Source organism: Coturnix japonica, chromosome Z (assembly GCF_001577835.2).
Source record: "Coturnix japonica isolate 7356 chromosome Z, Coturnix japonica 2.1, whole genome shotgun sequence".
In the NCBI taxonomy this organism is placed as follows: Eukaryota; Metazoa; Chordata; class Aves; order Galliformes; family Phasianidae; genus Coturnix; species Coturnix japonica.
This window is the reverse complement of record NC_029547.1, coordinates 46,689,223-46,711,462: the sequence shown is the minus strand read 5'-3', so window position 1 is coordinate 46,711,462 and position 22,240 is coordinate 46,689,223. Positions and strand designations below refer to the sequence as shown.

Below are 22,240 nucleotides of genomic sequence, written 5' to 3'. Positions count from 1 at the left end.
ATAAGAAAAAGGGGGAAAATAAGCAATACTGCTGAAATATTTTGTCAGACAGATACAAATGTTGACTTTTGTGTGAAAATGCAGTACTCATTTTACACAAACACATATATCTCTTTATGATTCTTTAAATCTGCTGTAGAGCTAATATTACTGTAATGATTTTATTTAGCCTGCCAAAAGCCTGAGGTTTCTTTCCTTTGAGCAGTGTGACCAATCCCCAAAACAAACAGCTTGGTAGGTCCCGAACTCATGGCCTATGAGGAGCTGGCTGATAAGACAAGATGTAGTTACAAATGTCGTGTGTGCTTTGGTAAAAAGCACATTTGAATGTCTGTGCTGTTCGCTGCATCTAGTGATGCACTTAATTGCTGAAAAGCTGTGAAGATGAAAATCTGTTAACGTGGTCGGGCCAGAATATTAGTAATTCAGGATGCTTCTCATGTTCTCTTTAATATTTTGAAACAATTAAGCCAGTATTGTTAGCTTGTCTAAGACAAGAACTGGAAGTAAAATCCATACATAAGTAAAAGGAGAAAAGTTATTCTCTACTTCTATCAGTAGATGATGTCCAACCACCTATCCTGAGAGCCATGGCCTCATGCATGTAGCAGATGCTTGAGAAGACACATCTTCATAATGAGAGCATCTCAACTCCTTTTTCTGTCCTTGCTGAGCGCAGCATCACACAGGATGAGGTGTCCCTTTGGTCAATTTGGATCAGCTGTTGTACCTGTGTTTCCACTGTTCCTGGCCTGCTACCCCTGGAGGGGGGCACCTGGAAAGCCAGGCTGTGTGCTGTGCCACACTGTCTGGTGCTCATGCTGCACTTGCTTCAAGCACAGGTGCTGTGTGGGCTGCTGGGGAAAAGGTAACTCCAACCCAGCTGAACCCAGAACAGAAGGTTGTCTTGACTTGTGCCATCAGTGTTAGCGAGAAGTAAAATTGTACTGATATGTTTTTTATCATTTGATGAAGTTTTCTACATGGTTTTGAGGCAAATATTGTAATTATGTCTGCATAGTTTTGGACAAACTCAGTTCTCCAGTGTGGCTTAGTTTGTGCTCAAACCATTGTTTTTGTGGTTATTTTTTTTTCCCCTTGTTTTTTTCAAGGAAAAGGGCAGAGAACAGGATTGCAGCAGGCCAGAACTGAATTACTGTAGGCTGTTGTCTGACTCCTCAGTCAGGCTAGAGACTTAAGCACAAGTGCTTTGGCACCCTCTGTTTCTGAGCTAAGCAGTGCTGGAAATAAAAAACTGGTAAGAATTTGTCAGGAAAACTGGTGTTGCTCCAGCTTTGAAATGTCCTAAGTGGTGTCAGTGACACAGCTCTTCCTCTCCTTTTCCTCCGCTGCTGTACTGAAGGTCTTGCAGCTTTGAGAAGTAGTTGCAGCAGTTTCCTGTGAAACTCTGAATACGGTCAGAGTGGAAAAAAAAATTTCTCTGTTGTTTGCATCAACAGCTATTAAAAATAATTGTGTTGTATGCTTTGCATAATAATGCCTGAGTTCCCTGCTATTTATACTCCCTGTACTTTCTATCTTCTAAACATGAAGTACGTGCAGGATACCGACTGCTGTGAAATTAACAGAAGTGTCAGAATTTGATACAGTGCCTAAAACACATAAGATTTTCATTTTAAAAATTTGACTCGATTTAAGAAGTGAAGACTCAGTGCTGACTGTCATTCTTTGGTTCATGATATCTAGCAGTGCAAACTTGTTTATACTGAACAAAATGAAATGTTCTCAAAGATAATGAGTGGAGATCACTAAATTACTTGAAAAATATTCCACAACAGAAAAGTAAAGTATTAAATTTTAGATGATGAATGCAGCCCTTCGCAGCATACGTTGACAGAAAAAATGAATACAAGCTATAAGAATGAACTTTGGAGGCTATGGGTTCTTTTTTCCCGCTGACAGTGACTGACAAGTGTTCTTAAACTGTTAATGGGAATGATGTATTATTGAAATAGTTGTATGTCACTGTGTTAAGGAAGCTTTTAGTAAGACGTTATTCTGTATTTTTAATGAGAAGAAATCTTCCTGTCCTTGAAAGTGACACGCACAGTCCTCTGTTGCTTTTGTTCTGTTGCAACACTCAGCTTAGATGTTCCTGAATCTCTGCACTTACTGCCTTGATATCTTTCACTCTCACAACTGTATTTCTTTTGGGTCTGAAGTTAACTAGTTTTAGTATTTTTTATTTTTTTAAAAAATGGAACATCTTCTCAAAACTGATATTTCAAGACTTCAAGGTATGAATTAAATGTTGTTGAAAACTAAAAGGTGAGGTAGACTGGCTTGATGTTGGCGAAAGGGAAAAAGGTTTTCTGCTCTATTGGTTAAAATCCAGCTGTATAATTTCATATTAAGGAAATTGTGTGTTTTCTGCACATGAAGCTAAACATGAGATTCATTTTAACATATGCGGTCACTTGGAAGGCCAGGAATGTGTCTGCATTAAGAAATCTGCAGCAGCAAGTGTTCAAATGAGAGTCAGTGACTATAAAATGGTTGCTACACATTAGTTCTGAAAGTATTGAATGAGTGCAGAGCACATCTTAGTCAGCCTGTGGTTTCAAGAGCAAATGAAGAAGATTCTGTAAGGCTTTTATTTCATTTGAGTTGTATGTCTGTATATTGAGTGTCTACTTGTATGTAAGCTACTGTGTGTACAGCTCAATCCAGAAGGAGCACAGAAATATCTGCTGTCCATCTTAGTGATCTAGGGACAATTCTGGTAACATTACTCATCTTCGTAGCAGCTCAAAGATTATTGTTGGGCTGATTGGTGAAGCTGAAAGTTTTGACGAATGAAATTGTTTGAGCAAAAGGCATGAGTATATAATTTTATCAAGTTCCTCCAAATCTTTGTTTTGCTTGGATTGGTTAATGGTTAAGAACTGCAATCTGGGTTTTGTTATATTACATGAGGACATTAAAAAGAAAAGTGGTTGCTGATAAAATGTTTATTTAGTTGAACTGCAGTACCTTCCTATTTCACACCTGCTGGTAACTTTGTGGTCTTGTCACAGATTCCATTCTGAAAGACTAAGTCAAGGACTGAAAACCTGAATTCCTAGCCTTTTTCTGAATATCAAATGGAATTTTTTTCAGTCTATGTGGAGATTCTTTGTCCGCTCTCTCTTAAACAGACGATATTTGCATGAGATTGGCACACTTATTTCTAGTAGAACTCTGTAACTGCTTTGGATAAAAGGCTTAAAAATATGTTTTTGGGCTACTCGGCAATTACTTAATACTGATAAACCTTTTTCTCATCCTTGTTAATAAGTGGTTAGTTTCAGCATTGTAGAAACACACACAACATTACGTATACATTGGAAGTTTCACTGATACCTAGGATTTTTCAACAAAGTAGGTTAAAACTTAGGGCTGTAAGGGGAAGGAGAAAGGGCAAGTTTTTAAACAGTGACAGAAACATAATGTGGTTTGGCTTTTTTTTTTTTTTTTTTTTTTTTTTTTTTTTTTTTTTTTTTTTTTTTTTTTTTTTTTTTTGATTTGATGATATGGTCCATTAAGCTGTTTCTGGCTTCAACATGGTGGACTTCTCAAGTTCCTTTCAAGCCTCTATCAGCTCCCACATATAGAGGAAATTACAGGGCAATCTGTGAAAATGCAGCATCAATTCAAGTGGCAGCTAAAAATAATTTGGTGTTGAGAGTTACTCATCTGTTCTGAAGAGGGCACAATATGAAGATTAAGATCTGTTTCAGCTGTGGTTAAGTCATAAATTGCTTTCTCCCAAATGTATGGACTTAAAACGTAAAAAAAAACCCTGGTATGTATTCAGGTCCTCTCTTGTACAGTCTCACTGAAGCTTTTGTTTTGGATCCATGAGATCTGAATGGAAGTGAAGTGCCTTTTCAATTGTTTGATTTTGGATCTAAATTTCCAACAAGGTTGTAGTGGTATTCACTAATAAAAGCAAGCTAGCTCCTGACAGAATGCTGTGGTTTTTATCATATTTTTATAGTCTTTAGGGACTTTGATATTTTAAGGCCTCTTCCCAATTTTATAAGTGATTGTAATGGGCATTGATCAGGAATGACCTTGTACTCTTAGCACTATATAAAGGAAAAAGCAGAATGTAAAGAAGAATTTGTATATAATTAAGGCAGTGGTTCTTTATCAGACATGTAAAATTGATTTCTGTGGAATCAAATCTAGCCAGTCAGAGGTTGTTTTTGTCTAGAACCAGTAAGGCTGAAAAAGACCTCTAAGATTACCCAGTCCAACCATCCACCTACTACCAATATTGATCACTAAATCATGTTCCTTAATACCATGCCTACATGTTTTTTGAGCACCTCCTGAACCCTGTGGAGCTTTTTCTAGTATCTGACTGCTCTTTCAGAGAAGAATATCTAATGACTGATATCCAATCTGAACCTCCCTCAGTGTAAATTGAGGCCATTTCCTCTCATCCTATTGCTCCCAGCGCACCGGAACCTCCTTTCAGGCAGTTGTAGACAGCTATAAAGTCTCACCTGAGCCTTTTCTTCTTCAGACCGAATAATCCCAGCTCCCTCAGTTCTCCATAAGACCTATGCTCCAGATCCTAAACAGCTTTGTTCCCCTTTTTTGGACAAGTTCCAGGGCCTCCATGTCTTTCTTCTAGTAAAAGGTCCAAAACCAAACACAGTACTCAAGATGTGGCCTCATCAAAGTACAAGCCTCTATGCTCCTACTGGTTGCGCTATTTCTGATGCAAACCAGCGTAATATTGGCCTCCTTAGCTGTCTGTGCATACTGCTGGCTCATGTAGAGGCAGGAGTCAACCAAGGCTTTCAAGTTCTTTTTCAGTCTTCTGGCCACTCTGCCCCAAACTTGTGGCATTGTCTGGAGTTCCTGTGGCCGAGTGTAGGACTTGGAACTTAGTGTCATCATTCCACTGGCTTCAGCTCAGCTATCCAGCCTATCGGCATCACTCTGTAGGGCCTAAATACCCTCAGGCTGATTGACAGTTCCTCCCAACTTGATGTCATCTTATTGATGGTGCCCTCAAACTCCTTGTCCATGTCATCAGTAAAGATATTAAACAGGACTAGCCCCAGTACTGGTCCTTGAGGAACACTGTTAGTGACCAGTCACCAGCTGAATTTTATGCCATTAACCACCATGCTCTGGGCCTAACCCTCAATCCACTTTTTTACCTAGAAGAGAGCGTACTTGTCCAAGCCATGTGCTGTCAGCTTCTCCAAGAGACTATTGTGAGAGACAAAGGCTTTGCTAAAGTCTAGGTTCTCTGACAGAAAAGCAACTCTTCTCTTGTGGCATAGATGCTATTCTGCCTCCCACTGCTCTTAGGAATGTGTTAGGAGTCCATCAATAACAATTCAAGTATGGTTAACTTGAGAGAGGCAGGTTGAATACAGCTTGCTTATGAGTTTTGAAGTCTGTGGTTTCACCAGCAGTGGAGCCAAACTGCTTGCTGCTGCCAAAGGAAAATCACACTTTTCACTGTGCAGCACAGACCCTTCCCTTGAGTATTCTTCAACTCTCTTCTAACATTCCTGTGAATAAATAAATGTATCCATTCAGCAGAAGACTCTGTACAGTTTTGTGAGTCACTTCCAATGTGTCCCAAATCCTTCCAGCAACACCACCTGTTGTGGAAAATGCTTTTTTAATGGAATCTCATTAAGAGCTTCTTTGAACAAGGCAATGATGAAGTTCTGGAGTTCTGCTAATCAGGGGAGGTATATAGCAGATAAAGCTAATTATGTTCTGCTTCAAATATGGCAGCTTTCAGAAGTTTTTTTGTTGCAAGAGAATGTGTGGAAGATTGACTTTGTAAGGTTGTAGTCAATTAAATATGTTCTAAACAAAAGTTTAATTAACTAAAGTTCACTGTAATCATATGCTTCAATAATCTACATGAAAGACTAGTATGTGTGCAGACTTCTACAATAAACCATGTATTGTGGCTAGGAAGGCCATCTGAGGAGTATAGGGAAACTTCTAATGTCTGGTGTGAGCACCAGAAGTTTGCTAACTTTGTCTTGCTTTAAATTACAGAAATTCACAATATTAAATGACCCAGTAGTTTTGTGGTAGTGTTTTATGTGTTCACAAGCTGGCTTTACAGTAATAGTACACATGAGAATGACACAATTTAGGAACCCTGTATCTAGTGTGCTGATTTTAAAATGGCTATAATACTTGAAAAATTTGTGTCCTAATGCATCTCAAGAAAAGACTAAAAACAGCAACCATTTTAGCCACTCTTGATGTCCTCTTACAATTGGATTTATCTTTTGTTTTGTACATTTTTGGCTAATTACATGAATGCATGATTTTGTTGTTGCTGTTTCTTCCTCTGAGTGCTCTTGATTGACAGTGGTCAGCTCTTTTTTTTTTCTTTTTTTTTTTTTTACTTAGTACACTTTCATAATTTTTTTCCTTTCTTGTTTTGTCAACAAGAAGTCGAATAGAAGTCGTTTCTAAGACTCGTAGAGATTATTTGTGAGTACTGACTTTCAAGATAATGCATCCCTATACAAGGAGATCTGTTGAAATCTGTAAGCTCACTATAACTACATTTAAGGTTCTTTTCAGAAGCTACCTTGAAATGTATATTTTAAAAAAAAAGAAAATAATTCATCACAAATACTTTTTCATTCATGATCATGTTTTATTTCTGATAGGAGATGACTGCCATCTGTTGACACTTGAAAAACCTCTTCTTGCTGAATTATGAAATGTCATCCCTGCCATAATTACATTTGCCTACATGTCTTTGAATGTAATAATCATTTATCTGTTTTCTGATTGTAAAAGGAGTTAAGGTAGTGGGAAGACTGGGGGAGGAAAGAAATACGGAATGACACAGTGGGTCCTGGCAGTTGTGGTGGTAGGTAGGAAGGAGAGAAGTAGACCAAGTTGTGTTTACTGGGTGTATGTGTATTTTCTATACTTAAAAATCTGCCTTTCTCTTACTTTTTACTTCTATTGTTCTTTTTCCTAAAGACAATCCTTTAAAAAGCTGTCTCTGATTTAATATTGATCCTTTATCCATATTCATGTGAGGGTATTTTCAATCCTCATTGTAGTCAGGAAGACTTTAGTCTTGTATTTCATCATGCTATTTACTTTCACCTTCAGAGCTAAAATAATGCTAAAATCTTCTGCTGCCTTTTTAGTAGCAGAGTACTTAATTTCCATGCTTTTTCAAATTACCATTTGTACAGTTTGTGTGCTTTCTTTCTCTTTCTCTCCCTCCACATATGCATGCATAAACATAGATGGGTGTGCATATGTACACCTGCTGGAATGTTATGTAGGGCGCTTCTAAAAGGAAGTTTTAAAGATGCTGAAATGAACTTGCATGTGAATACTGTTTTTCTGCAATAGTAACATTTGAATGGTATTTAGTATTTTGTGAATTTACCAGAAATGTTAATTACTACAACAGTTCTGATGTATTAGTGTTTGTTCCTTTTTCCTCTCTATAAGGTGAAATAAAAAATGCATTACTGAAGTTTGTGTGAAAAGGTATGGGATTCAGTTTTGAGTCTTTAACTTGTCTTCAGAAGTATTGCTATTTCTTCTACCTTACTTGAATTCCTTTTATTTTATTTTATTTTATTTTATTTTATTTTATTTTACTTTATTATTTTATTTTTTCCTGATGTTGTGTGATTTAATAGTAGAGTGCAAGGCAGAAACTTAGACCATCATCTCTGTTGTCTTGACAACTTATATCAGGGCATAACTTATTTTATATAATCAAAAGCAAATGTTTTATGGTAAAGTAAGAAACAGCTTTGTCTCTGGTTGTTACATAAGGTATGATAAGTATGTCAGGTGAATAGAAATTAAATAGGTAGCTTCAGTTCTATGTCCTGATTATTATTTTTCTGTATCTCAAAAATTTGTACTGCTTTCTACATGTAATTTACTAGCTGTGGAGCCTGGGGAAGTGGTGGATAAACTAGAGGGCTGTGCTGCCATCCAGAGGGACCTGGACACTCTGGTGAAGAACCAAATAGAATCCAGCAAGAGAAAATGGTGGTCTCACACCTGGAGAGAAACAGCTCCAGGCACCAGAACTGCTGAAGGCTACCCAACTGGAAGGCAGCTGTGAAGAAAAGTGGTGGTGGGGTCTTGGTAGACACCAAGATAAACATGATCCAGCACAGTGACAGGCAGGAAGGTCAGTGGTATCCTGGGTTGCATCAAGAAAAACATTGCCAGTAGGTCAAGAGAGGTGGTCTTGCCCCTCTGTTCTGCCCCAGTGAGACCACATCTGCAGTACTGTGCCCAGTTCTGGGCTCCCCCGTTCAACAGTGACAGGAAACTTCTGAAGAGAGTCCATTGTAGTGCCACAAAGATTATGAGGGACCTGGAGCATCTCCCAGTTGGATCTTATCAATGCTTATAAATATCTGAAGGATGGGAGATGGAGTGGGTAAGGCCAGGCTCTTTTTTTGCTGTGTCCAGCAACAGGGCAAGCAGCAATAGACACAAACTGGAACATATGATGTTCCATCTGAATATGAGGAAAATTTTTACTATGAGGGTGACAGTGCTGGAACAGGCTGCCCAGAGGGGCTGTGCAGTCTCCCTCTCAGGAGATGCGCAGAACCTTCCTTAATGCTTTTCCGTGTGTTCCTGTTCCGTGTTGCACCTGGGTAGAAATAATTGAATGCACCAGTACAGGCTGGGGGAAGACCTGCTGGAGAGGAGCTCTGCTGAGAGGGACCTGGGCGTCCTGGTAGACGACAGATTGACCATGAGCCAGCAGTGTGCCCTTGTAGCCAAAAAAGCCAATGGCATACTGGGGTGTATTAAAAAGAGCGTGTCCAGCAGGTCGAAGGAGGTGATCCTCCCCCTCTGCTCTGCCCTGGTGAGGCCTCATCTGGAATATTGTGTCCAGTTCTGAGCTCCTCAGTACAAAAAAGACAGGGATCTCTTGGAAAGAGTCCAGCGGAGGGCGACTAAGATGGTGAAGGGCCTGGAGCATCTCCCCTATGAGGAGAGACTTAGGGAACTGGGTCTGTTTAGCCTTGAGAAAAGAAGGCTGAGAGGGGACTTGATCCAGGTTTATAATTACCTGAGGTGTGGGAGCCACAGTGGTGAGGCTGGTCTCTTTTCAGTAGTGCGTGGGGATAGGACTAGGGGTAATGGGATGAAATACAGCATAGGAAGTTCCGCACGAATGTGCAGAAGAACTTCCACCAGGGAGGTGGTGGAGTCTCCTTCTCTGGAGATATTTAAGACCCGCCTGGATGCCTACCTGTGTGACATGATGTAGGGAGCCTGCTTTGGCAGGGGGGTTGGACTCGATGATCTCTAGAGGTCCCTTCCAACCCCTACAATTCTGTGATTCTGTGATCCTGTTCTTTTTTGCTTGTTCTTCGTAAGCACTATTATTTCATGCTAGTAGGCTAAAGGTTTAGGTTCCATTGTAGTTGTTCTTCTTTTTCAGCTACTTTTTACTTATTTATATGATTGGCTTTGAGAATGTCTTCTGTACACACAGTATAGTTGAAACTATTTCTGACACAAATATGAGATAATTTTAGATTCTGGGAAGAAATTGGGAACTTGCCTGCAACAGAGAAAATAACACCTTCTAAGGAAGGTTTCTGTTTGATTAGGGAGCAGTGAAATGTCTCAAAAACAAAACCCCACCTAAACCTCTGGAGTACTGAAATGTGTAAAAACAAAACTAGATATTAATGCTTGTTTTTGCTGAGAAAGCTAGAACAATAGCTCTCTTGTTTTTTCATGAAATTCTTAAAACATGGCTTTATATCTTGTAAGTGAAACTAACATAAAACCACATAAAAACACAGGTTGAGATTGGAAGGGACCTCTGAAGGTCATCTAGTCTGAACCGATCTACCAGACCTGCAGATCGGTGGCCCTGACTGTGGCAGAGGGGTTGGAACTTGATGATCCTTGGGCTCCCTTCCAATCCAAGCCATTCTGTGATTCTATGACCTCCTTTGTTCCAGTAGAGTCAGCTAGAGCATGTTGTACATGAGTGTAATCCAGGTAGGTTTTGACTCTTTGTAGAGAAGTGACCATAGTCTCTGGCCAGCTTGCTCCAATGCTCTGTCACCCTCACAGCAGAAAAGCTTTTCTTCAAGTTTATTCCTTAAAACAATCATAGAGGGTGTGGATTACCTAATAACTATGTGCCTCACTGGTGTGTAATTGGAATAGTTAGCTGATTAAACTTTGTTTTTCTACTCATTTCTGAAATGCAGCTCAGGTTTATGCTTAATTGTCAGGACTTTAAGTTTGTTTAGCATTCAAATGCTTCATAAACACAACTGTGAGAGACTGAGGAGGAAGAAGTATTTCATTCTGCTCAATGGAATGCCTTGTAATGATAAGTTTTGTGCAGAGAAAATACTATGTGTGAAGAATTGTTGGCCACATGGAAAGTAACTCCTTGGAAGAAGATCAGTACTTAGTGAGTGAGGGTCCATCCTGTGTTCTGCACCCTCAGTTTCAGTACTAGCCTTTGTAGAACAGCATTACTTTGCTTCTGTTAATATATTTAATGATACTTGTCAGGTTCTATGGTACAGCTCATCTGCACACACCCAAAACCAGGGGGGAAGGTGGCTGAATTATACCCTTCCTAACTACTTCAGTGCCCATCATGGGATCCATCAGCCTGTCGAAGCCCATCGCCACAAGCCCAGATGATCAGAGGGACACAACAGCAGGTGAAGACAGCCAGAGCTGTCCATGGAAAACAGTCAGCCATTCTGATCAGTCATGATGCCTATCATCATGAAGCAATGCTGGAGCACCTTGTAGTGTGGCAAGGCAGCTATGCAAGGGTGAGGGACATGTAAGACATGGGTAAAGAGCATTTTGAGGTTTCATAGGACTTAAAGGATGTTTTGGGGATGAGCCAAAGGCAAGGGTATGAAAGAATTTAGGTCATCTATGGAGAAATAGTTGTCAGAAAACAGACAAGGGGATAAAAGGTCACAGAATGATAGAATAGTTTGGGTTAGAAGGGAATTTTAAGATCATGTAGTTCCAACCCTCCCCTGCTATAGGCAGGTCACGTGTATGCAGTTGACTGGCCATAATAGAATCATAGAACTATTAAAGTTGGAAAAGACTTTCAAGGTCATCTAGTACTGCTAGTATTGCTCACTTAACCATGTCTCAAAGTACTACATCTACTCTTTCCTTAAACACCTCCAGGTGTCACCTCCAGTGACTCCACCACTTCTGTGGGTTACCTATTCCAATGCCTAACAACTCTTTCTGAGAAGAAATTCTACCTAATATGTTTGCCTGTTTGTGGCCTGTGCCTGATAACACAGTTAGTGCTTTGAAATTCCTTTCTAACATTTTCTGTGGCAGGGGGCTCTCAGTTCTGTGTGGGTGGGTGTGTACAAGGGTTTTAGTGCCAGCAGCTGCAGTCAGACTTCAGTTCACAGGGTCTGTAAGGTGCCAGCAACTGAGAGACAGCGAGAGCGGACCTAAGTGCTAGCAACTGGATGTGCACCCTGGATCATAGAGACCTTTATGTGTCCATGATGTGTCTTTGCAGACAGGGGTGGCTGCTAAGGAAATACTAGCATATCTCCATCCTACTTTGGCAGAGATTGGAGCAGGATTAGGCTGTTGATGCTGTCTGTGGTTGTGAACACTGTGTCTTGGTTGATCTATCACTGCCTATATAGATATGTATATGTGTGCTTTGTATGTATGTGTGCCTACTGGGGATACACACTGCATCTCACTACCTGTTGGTCCTGGATGCATGCTGTAATGTTTCTTCCTCCATGCTCCCAGATGCACCGTGATTTTCCCCTAGCAGTCTCATTAGGTTTTTAATCTCTACAGTGTTCATCAGTGGAGAAATCATAGAATATATCAAGTTTGTAGGGTCACACGAAGACTGTGGAGTCCAACCCCTGACTCCACACAGTACCACTCAAAAATCAGTGTCTGAGAGTGTCATCCAGATGCTGCTTAGGCTCCAGCAGCTCAGGGCCATGCCCACAGCCCTGTGCAGCCCGTTCCATGCTTACCACCCTCTGGTGCAGCCCCTTTCCCTGACCCCCAGCTGCCCCTCCCCTGGCACAGCTCCATGCTGTTCCCTCGGGCCCTGTCGCTGCAAAGCTGCCCTCCGCTCCCTGTGAGGAGCTGCAGCCGCCATGAGGGCTCCCCTCAGCTCCTCTGCTCTGTGCTGAGCACACCAAGGGTCCGCAGCCACTCCTCACACTTCTTGCCCTTCAGAGCCTTCACTGTCTTCATAGATCTCTTTTAGACACTCTCTAATAGTTTTATAATCTCATTTGTCCTCACTCTTGAATCTTTTGATTCAAGAAGCTGTTGCTAAAAGTGGGTGAGAAGTCAAGTGGTGTTCCTTGAGGAAGTACTGTAACAATTAATTATCAAATCATTTAAAATTATTCTCTAGATCAATTGCGTATGAATTTTTGTAGTGTGGTAGCACCACTCAGAAATGTGAAGCAAATAACGTCCAATTCTTGCAGGCCATTTTAATCTTTGAGATGCTGAGAAGCATGTAGTTCAGTTTCTAATGAACTCAAGACTCTTAACCTGTCAGGTAGCTTATATTTGACCCCAGCAAGTAGCTCGGCATAAACTGCGTGCTTCGTTTGTGCTCAATAGCTCTTTATTTTGGGAAAGCAGGAACAACAGATTTGTAAGGTTGTGTAGGTCTTACTTGCTAGTTTTATTTCAGGCATGTCCAACCAGTGGCCTGCAAACAACATGCAGCCTGGCACAGCCCACACTGCAGCCTGTGCTCCCTGCTTTGCATCACCATGGTGGTGATCCTTCCTCACCACATGGCCTGGATCAGCCCCAGGACACAGGGAGAACACCAGGCAGTAGTGACTCTGCTTCTCATGCCAGTTGCGCCCACTCAGTCACACTGAAACCTGTGTGCATTACTTGTGACATGTGCTTGTGCTGTTCATTGAGTGAAACACAGTGATTTCCGATACTAATACTTCAGCCTGCATGGAAAGCATGGCAGACATAATGAGTCCTGATTTAAAAAACAACAACAACAACAACATATTTTTCTGAAATCAGTTTGTGTCACCAGACTGTAGCCAGGTGAACTGAAGAAATAGGAACATCTATTGAAATAAATTTGGAGAGTAAAGCTGCTAATTTCAATTTTTTTGCTTTGGTAATAAATGAAAGTACTGATGCTGCATGACATGGCTCAACTTGCCATTTTCATTAGAGATACTGAAGAAATGGTTTATTTGGTGCCATTAAAAGACACAATAAGTAGCTTGATATATATGAAGCAGTTAAAGAATGTGCTGAAGTGATTTTTGTCAAACTTTGTCAACATATCTGGTATAGCTACTGACGGTATCCCAGTGATGGCTGGGAGAAAAGGAATTATAAAATTAACAGAAGATGCCACTGACAACTGACATTTGACAAAATATCACTGCATCATACATCATGAAAATTTATGTGTGAACGCCTTAGATATGGGTAACATCGTGCAAACCATGATCAAAGCTGCGAACTTTGTTAAATTCCAATGGGTTGAATCATTGCCAGTTCCAGGAGTTCCTTAGAAATATGGATGTTGATTATGCGAACACACATTTACTTTTTAGGTGGCAAAGTCAGGATAAAATACTAAAAATATGTAAAGATTTGCAAATTGAAATCAAGTCATTTTTGGAGTTTTGAGAATTTGCCAGAATTTGAACATAAAAAACGGCTCAAAAGTTTATCATTTTTTGGTGGATTTGACTGCTCGTTGAAATGTGCAAAACATACATCTTCAGGGTGAAAATCAACTTAATCTGTGCTACATTTCAAACCATATCAGTGTTTGAAATAAAACTTGAATTATGGCAACTGATGTTATGGCAGGTAGTTTCATACATGCATTAGCTGAACACAGCCCTATGAAGAGCAAAAAATATGCAGCCCTGCTTTCTTTTTTGAAAAAGGGTTTTGAAAATAGGCTTCAAGATTTCTAAAAAGTCATAAATATTTTTGATATATTTGTGACTCTGCTTTCAGTTGATACAGATACCTTACCTTTGCTTTTTCAGATCGAATGTATAGAGTTGCAATCAGATGTTCAACTCAAAGAAAAATTTGATCATGTCTCTACTGGACTTTCATAAGACCTATATTAACAAAGAAAAATATCCCTTGCTTCACAATCATGCCTTATCAATACCATCACCTTCTGGCAGTACATACATTTGTGAACAATTAATGTCAAGGGTAAACTACAGGAAGAGCAATATTTCATTAAATATCACTGATGAAGGCTTTGAGAGCTCGCTAAGAACTGTGGCTACTTCAGTCGAACCAGAGGTTGATGCAGTAGTATCACAAGAACAGTATCCCACTGGTTTTATGTTTCTGTTTGTCTCTAATTTTTACATTTTAATTAAAAATACATAATGTATATAAGTAAAAATAATTACTTTTTTAACTATAAATTTTATATGTGGCCTAGGACAGTTCCCGTGTGCTCAGTGTGGACCAGGCAATCTGAAATGTTGTGCAGAGGTGTCTTATATCCTCATTGCTGAAGTTAGTAGCAGGTGGGCCAGCTCTTTGAAGTTAGGGAACTAGTGCCATCTGCTGGTGCTGATACATTTCTTAAAATAGGAAAAAGGACTTGCCAGATGTGAGGAATTTCTGGCGTTATACTAAAAAAAGTACTTGTACACATTTGCTGCTTTAACATGTAATTATGTGGATAAAGTAAGTAATAAAAAGGCTTCTTGTCAGCCGTTTATCCTAAGTTGGCTAGCTAAAGCAAGTGCGAGCATTGGGCCATATTTCATCCTGCTTAAGAAAAATATTTGGTTTTGGTAGGTTCTTTTATTATATAGTGCTTGGCAAATACAACACAAATAATTCTGCTTAAGTTTATAGTATTTTACAACTCAATTTGGAAGAATCTTTTCTAAAACCTTTACATTTTAGTAAACTCAGAACCTTCTCACTTCTACTGTATTTGAAATCACTGTTTTAAGTGGCTGATAAATTGTTTGACTTTAAATACTCAAGGATAATAAAACCTGAAAACAATTAAAGCAAATGACTGATATCTGAAGCCAAAAGATCCACAAATATTCTGTTTATTCTGTCCTTCCATTCCTTGAAGGAAGGTGTCCTGCACCTGAAGGTATTTACATGAGTTAATAGCCCTGTTATTCTCCAGAGCTCTATACAGGCTTTTACAATAGCCCATTGGTCGTACCTGTTCTCCAGTGATAAATGTCTGACTCATAAAATATCTTGGTCTGTGATGAAAATGTTTGCAGAAGTGAAGATAAGTAATATTAAACCGGTGTTTTGTTTTCTAAAATTTAAGTGATACTCTTAGCTATTTTTTAAAAATTATTTTATTATTATTATTTATTTGTGTGTGTGTGTGTGTGTGTGTGTACTGCATTTCATCTGCATACAGTTACTAACAAATGTACTGTGGACTTAAATCTTGATTTGAAAAAATTTATTTACTAAGTTTTGGGTCTGCACAAAGTTCCTTCAGTGTAATATTTTGTTCTTAGAGCTGTGACTTTCACTTAAATGCCTTGTGCACTGAAGTATACCTGCCACTGTTTTCTTTCTGCTTCCAGTGCTATATGATTTTAATGCCTTTCAGTAATTATTCTGCAAAATTAGTAGCATCTGCTGCATACAGCTGCTTCTCCTCAGGCTCTCTCCACTGTGAGCTCTGTTTTTGGTTTTTTGCTTTTTAATGAAGTAACATTATGCTATATTTCAGCAGAAGAAAAAGAAATTGCTTATGCTTTAAATAGAGTGATTTTGTAATAACTTGTGAATCCTTCAGGCATTCACTTCAGTTCTGGATTTGTACCTGGTTGAGGCAACAACCTGTTTTGCCTTACAACGCCGAGTGGTACAAATGAGAATTACAGTTAGATAAATTGTCAAGTTATCAAGAACAGCAGTAGCGGTTTGATAAAACTTTTAAATAAAATCATTCTGAAACAGTACTGGTCTGTTCTAATGTTTTAGTGTCCATGGTCAACAGATGAGTCTGCTTTCCCAGTTCTGAATGAATATCTCTAAGTATGTTAATTTATTTTGTATGAAGCATTAGTAGTGCATCACTGTATTGTGCAAACAGAACGGGAAGTATTTTGTGGAATTTTAGGACAAGCTTGACTGCTGGCACTTCGCTTATCACTTAAGTACCACTTTATTCTTCCAGCTTAACTCAGGTATGACCTTGTCCTCTCCCAGCAGCGAGGGAAGATGCATGGCATTTTCTTTGGAAGACTGTGTTGCTCACAGGCTTATGCTGCTGTGTGCTCTTAGACTGGTTTTAAACCTCTAACTCCATCTTCAGCAGCTGTGTAGTTGGCTGCTGTGTTCCCTATATTGTGCTACAGAAGTAAACCTTGCAGCAGCTCGCAGATACCTCTTTGTTTCTCAGCATGTACATATGGGGCATCTTACTTCCTCTGTGAAGATCTTTTTTGTGGGTTTCAATGAAATAGCATCTGATGCAGCCTTGCCTTGTTTTCAGTTAGCAATATTTCTTTCTCTGAAGGCAGTAAAAGCACCTCACAGTACAATTCTGAAGAGTTTCTTATTTGTTTTGCAGTGACATTTGTGCCTAATACTACCATAAATATTTTGTGTCATGGCATTTGTAATTCCCTTAGCAATGTCACACTAAAATCAGCAACTGCAGGCTGTGCTTTGATTTGTGGAACAGGAGGATGGAAGCAGCAGTACTCATTACCTGTCTCTTAACATCTGATTTTTCCTTATGTGAATCACTTCATAAAAAAAAAAAATTGCCTTCTTTTCTCACACCATGATATACGTATGAGATTATCCTCTCTTTGGAAGGTGATACAAACATCTTCTTTCTAGGTATTTTCCAAAATAAATTTATAGAGACTCTGGAAATACAGAGTATTTCTACGTGGCAGCTGGATTTTGAGGAATTTTGGATGTTAACTTTCAGACTATTTTTCTGTCTTTTCAGGTCTCTGGATGGCAAACTCTGAAAAGAAATGCTGGTTTGAGAGGTATGCCTCATGTGGGCCCAAATATTCCTGACTAGCGTATATATTAACGATAAGGCCAAACATCTGCGGAGTTTCTTTGCTTATCCTCTCTTTGAACTTGAATTAGTAATAGTTTTCAGTGCTGCAATCTCTCTGAAATGGAAAAGTATGTACAGGGGCATTTGTCCATGTCTTCTTGGTGACACAGTTGTATGGGAGAGATTTGTAGTACACTGTCTGATTATCTTAATGGAAAGCTGCCTTAGTGAAGGAAACACAGTGTGGCTAAAACCAGTTGACTGACACATGTATTCACTGCCAGCATCTCCTGACTGTGTTTATTTTTGTTTGTTTACATTTAATTATAATAATTAGAAATATAGTGCAGATGTCTTTGTAGTCGTCTTTCTTTGTTTCCTCCTTGCACAATGTAGTACTTACCAGACAGTCAGAGGCTGATGATGATCTGACAGTCAGATGCCAAATAATGTGGATTGGAACTAAGAAGAAATACAAATCTTGGTTCACGTTATCTTTTTGGCATGTTGGCAGGATGCATGGAACTTTTTGCTGCATGGAGTCCATGTCCCAGAGTTTAATGAGACTGCCTCTTCTTCTCTCTGTTGTAGATAGGCTGTTTCTAAATAATTCATTAATAATCCATTGTTGTACAGCTGTTAGGAAAGCAATCTCTCAAAAAATTGATTTGGATAGGTCTTCTATCCGTTTCAGAATTAACCAGTAGCACGTTTTAGGAAAGCAGATTTTGTTAGTCTTTCACAGAGAAAATTCATCTAGTCCAGTCTTCTTGGGGCCCTTGTTTTCATTTGCATCTTGTTTCAGCTAGAACAGAGTTTAACCATGGCGTCTACTATGATGCTGTGTTTTGGCTTTGAAGAAAAGCAGTGCTGATAACACCATGATGTTTCAGGTGCTGCACAGAGCCAGGGACATTTCAGTATTTTGGCTTCTTGCACTTCCCTGTCAGTGAGAGTGCTGGGGAGGGTGGCACAGGGAGCTGGCAGGGGACAGAAACAGGACACGGGACCTAATCTGGCCAAAAGGGTGTTTCATGGCATAGGACATCATATGAAAAAATAAATAAAACTGAGAGGAGTTGGCTTAGGGGGCAGTTGCTGCTTGGGGACTGGCTGGGCATCAGTTGGTGGGTAGTGAGCAATTGCTTGTCTATCACTTTGTTTTGTATGTATATGTAATATACACGTAATGATAATGTACATATCCACATGATGATTACTGCTATTTCTCTCTTTGTTTTCTGTCTTAATAAATAGTTTTTATCTCATTCCATGGGTTCTCCTCCTTTTTTCACCCTAGTGTGTCTTTGTGGTGTTTAGCTGCCTGCAGGTTTAAACCACAGCACTTTAAAACAACACTTCTTTCAAGAATTGATTCAGGTCTGTCAAACTCCTGAAGGTTTCCTAATTCTTTAAGGCAGTACATCTCCAATTAATGTTATCGTGACTCAAAAATATTTTACAGAGCAAAGTACTAAATATTTGGGTTAACAGTGGTTCTTCAGCTATTGCCTGAGATATTGGTATTGCTGCTTTTGTATGCTGTGCTTTTTGTATGTGTATCCTTGTGTAAGTATAAGGGAAGATGGGGTTGTTATGTTCATGTGCTTACAGGCAGTAACCAAGAGAATAGAGCCACTCTGTTCTCAGAGGTGCACCCTGTTCGGATGAGAGGCATTGCATACAAATTACAGCACAGGACCATTCAGTGCCATTAAATAAATAACTGGAGCCCTTTTTTGGCAATGAGGGTGGTCAGAATCTGGAACAGATAGCCTGGAGATACTGTGGTGTATCCTTTCTTGCATGTTTGAGTGCAGCAGGACTGTGCCCAAGAGTTATTCAATTTTAAATTGTGTCACTTTGAGTGCAAAGTGGGATTAGAGCTTTTGGGAAGTTACTTCTGATCAGCGTGATCCTGTGAGCCTTTGTAGCCTGCTGAGTGATCATTTCTCTGTGTTTTTTATTTCTTGTAAAAGCAGGATTCAGATTATTAGGAAGCATCTGTTGTTCAGAGTGATTTGTGATTCTAGGATTGATAACTGTGACTTCTTTCTGTTCCAACAATAAGATTTTGAGGGAGGAGGATTGTGTTTTGACTCTAATGTTCACTTATTTGCTAGGTGAGGAGTGAAAAGCTTCACTTTTAGATCAGATGTCACTGTTCAGCCCACAGACTAAGAGACCCAGGAAGATATCTACATTTCCTTCAGGTTGAGATTACTTGCATGTGTGTTATGATTTTAGAAGATGTATGGGAGTACTGTATGGGAGTACAAATGGAGCTCTGTCATACAGATTTGCCTTGTTAATTTTTATATGAACCTAACATTTGCAGTGTTCAACTGTGAAAAAGTGCTGTTACGTTCTGAAAATGTTATTTTAAAAATGAAGATTCTGGCCTGCGCCCTGAAATTACATGATTTCATGTCAGATGATAACTTTCTTCGACATTTTGGTTCATGAGTTTGCCAAATAGACTTGCTTTGGATATTATATTTGACGTGCATTTTTTTCTGTTGCTGAGAAGTGTATAAATTGCATCAGCTTTCACTGTAATGTCTTTGACTTTTCTGCCTCTGTAATGGTTGAAGTCAGTCTGTGGTAATCCTGAACACTTCTTTCTGAATTCATGTTTTGACAAATAGGGTTGTATTAGTAATGCCTCTCTGAATATCCTTGTAGCTTAAGTTCTCTTTTACGCATCATGAATTAAGATTTACAAAGTGCTCTGTACATGAATAGTAGTTTAAATCCATCTCCCGAACTGTTTGTAAGAATGATGCTAAAAACCTTTTACCCTGAGTGTTAGAAGTGTTAAGTGATTCATGCAGTAGCTTCTTTAGCTGGACACCTCATAGACTAGATTGAAAGTGTTGAGTTTGCAACTGCTTTTAAAATAGTAAGAAATAAAACTATAAATTAAGATTTGGAAAAGTAATTAAGTTCCTAGAATAGACTCTGACCTGTGTTTTGATCTGGGTGATAGAGTTCGTGCTTTTCATTCTTCTGTCAGAAGCTGGTTGCTACCTTAATGAAGAAATCTCAGATGCCATAAAAAAAGTTTGATACTTGTCTATTTCTTAACCACGAATACTAGAATTCCTCCTAAATATAAAGTACTTTATCCTAAAGATAAAGTACTTTGTCAACAGTAGTTTAGATTAGATTGGTATGAAGGTTTGCTTTGTGCTGTATAGTCCTTTCTGCTTAATACTACTTCAGCAAACAAAGGAAAAAAGATACTATGCACTGAGTTAAAGGTAAGACAAACTTGTTAAAGTATTTCTTTGTGAAATTTGGGGAAGATGAGTTACCATGAAAATTCTGAAGTGTTTTCATCTACCTTAGTGGGAATACTATTGGTGTTCATGAGCCATGGACAGTTACCATAACAGAGAGCAGTGTAATGTGGTCACATCTGCGGTGCAGGAGGCAAATGTACTGAGTTGTAAGCCAGTTTAGCCTGCCATGTTGTTAATGCTGTCAACTTATGGTGACAATAAAATTCTCTTAGTTTTCTTCTCAGCGTATTTTGGAAACTTACATATTTTCAATGTATATACAGGTATATTTATACCCACATTGATAAAGACATGTATGTATATATTTTAAAGGTAACAGTGTGCTTCTTAAGTCATAAGTTTTGTAAACCGTTTTCTCAGAGCAGCTGAGGTTGCTGCCAAAGAAGTTAATGAGCTGTTTAAGTTTTAATTTTTCATTTTTGCCTGCTTAAAGGTAGTTATGCTGTCCTTTGTACTGAAGTGTGAAAAGCTTTCCAGTTCACACTGCTTAGTACAGCAAACTGCAATTCTGCCAGTGAGGCAGTTTTAGTTTGGAACATGTTCTTCTATTAACCCTATTTAAATAAAAATAATTTCATGTTTGCTTTCCAGCTGTTACTGAGATGACTTCAAACGATGCTTTAATATAAAAAATAAAGGCAGGCCTTGAGTGTAGCTGAACATACTGTGCCAAATCAGAAGCAATTCTTTTCAATTCTAAGTCTCAAAAATACTTTCTAATTGTTCTGAGGATTTTCTCTGTTTTTTTTATTATTTTTTGTTGGTGAAATTTCTCATGTAACCAGTAATGGCTTACATCAGCAGAATGATAGGATTTTCATCTTAACTCCCAAGTCCTGTGAGCAGCAGGGGGCTTGTTAACAGTGGGGTAGAAAGGCTATTTTCTGTGCTAGTGAGACTTTGACTTGAAATAATGTGAAATCACCAGTATTTCACACCTTCTATTTCTGTGAAGTTTTCTAAAAGTTAGTGCTATCTTTGTGTGTGTGTGTATGTATGTACAAGCACATGTGTATATGTATATAGCGTATGAGAACCTTAAGTTGTGTAAACATATCTTTAAGGCAAGTTATAGTTAATGATTTATCACCGAATTACTTTTACTTCATCACTGCAACTGTGTTTGTGTATGTTTTCTTTTCTATAGACACCAAAGATGCTAACAAGAAAGATTAAGCTCTGGGACATTAATGCCCACATAACCTGTCGTCTGTGCAATGGATACCTGATTGATGCTACCACTGTAACAGAATGCTTACATACATGTAAGTATAACTGTAATTAAGTTCAAGGGTTTGTTGTTGTTTTTTTTTCCCTTGATGTGCAACATGATGTGCCAGTTTTGAGATTCGGAACTTTGCTGTGCAGCAGCCAGAAAAATAAATGCTTTTATAGACTTTTTTATTTATTTTTTTGACAAAATGATGTCATTGTCTTTACAAAGTGAGTGAAGAGAGGATGCTAGAACTGTAATGCGCAAAATTGAAGCCATATAGAAGTGGTAATATACATATTCAAAAATGCAGCCTATATTCATGCTGAAAGAATGTGGTATGCAAAGTTTTCTCTTCCATGACATTTGACACAGCATATGTTTTCTACCTGGAGCTTCCTAAATATCTCTTGCTCTCCTGTCCTCGTGAAGAGAGCAGACACGTTTGGTGAAGAATAAGTATATTATGTAGTACTCTAGAGGTAGGTTTTTGTTCTGGAAGATTTTAATGAGATTGTTATATTGCATTGTGAATTTCAAGTTTCACATGAGTGAATTAGGCCTTAGAACTTCACAAAGCCTTAGATGTAAAACAAATAAACAAAGCCACAACAAAAACAAACAACAACAACAAACAGTGTCTTTTGAAGTTAC

General features: G+C 38.8%; 1 protein-coding gene across 3 annotated transcripts in view; it reads left to right on the top strand.

The window, feature by feature from the left end:
* The window catches only part of PCGF3 (polycomb group ring finger 3), a 50,193-nt gene that overhangs the window by 10,203 nt on the left and 17,750 nt on the right, over positions 1-22,240 (top strand). For 2 of the 3 annotated variants that reach the window (XM_015849521.2, XM_015849520.2), the window contains one exon: positions 21,521-21,638. In XM_015849521.2, coding sequence (XP_015705007.1) covers positions 21,530-21,638 — 109 coding nt within the window. In that variant the 5' untranslated portion in view covers positions 21,521-21,529. Of the gene's footprint in view, positions 1-17,008; positions 17,052-21,520; positions 21,639-22,240 lie in introns of all 3 variants that reach the window. The other variant, XM_015849518.2, reaches the window with a different exon arrangement.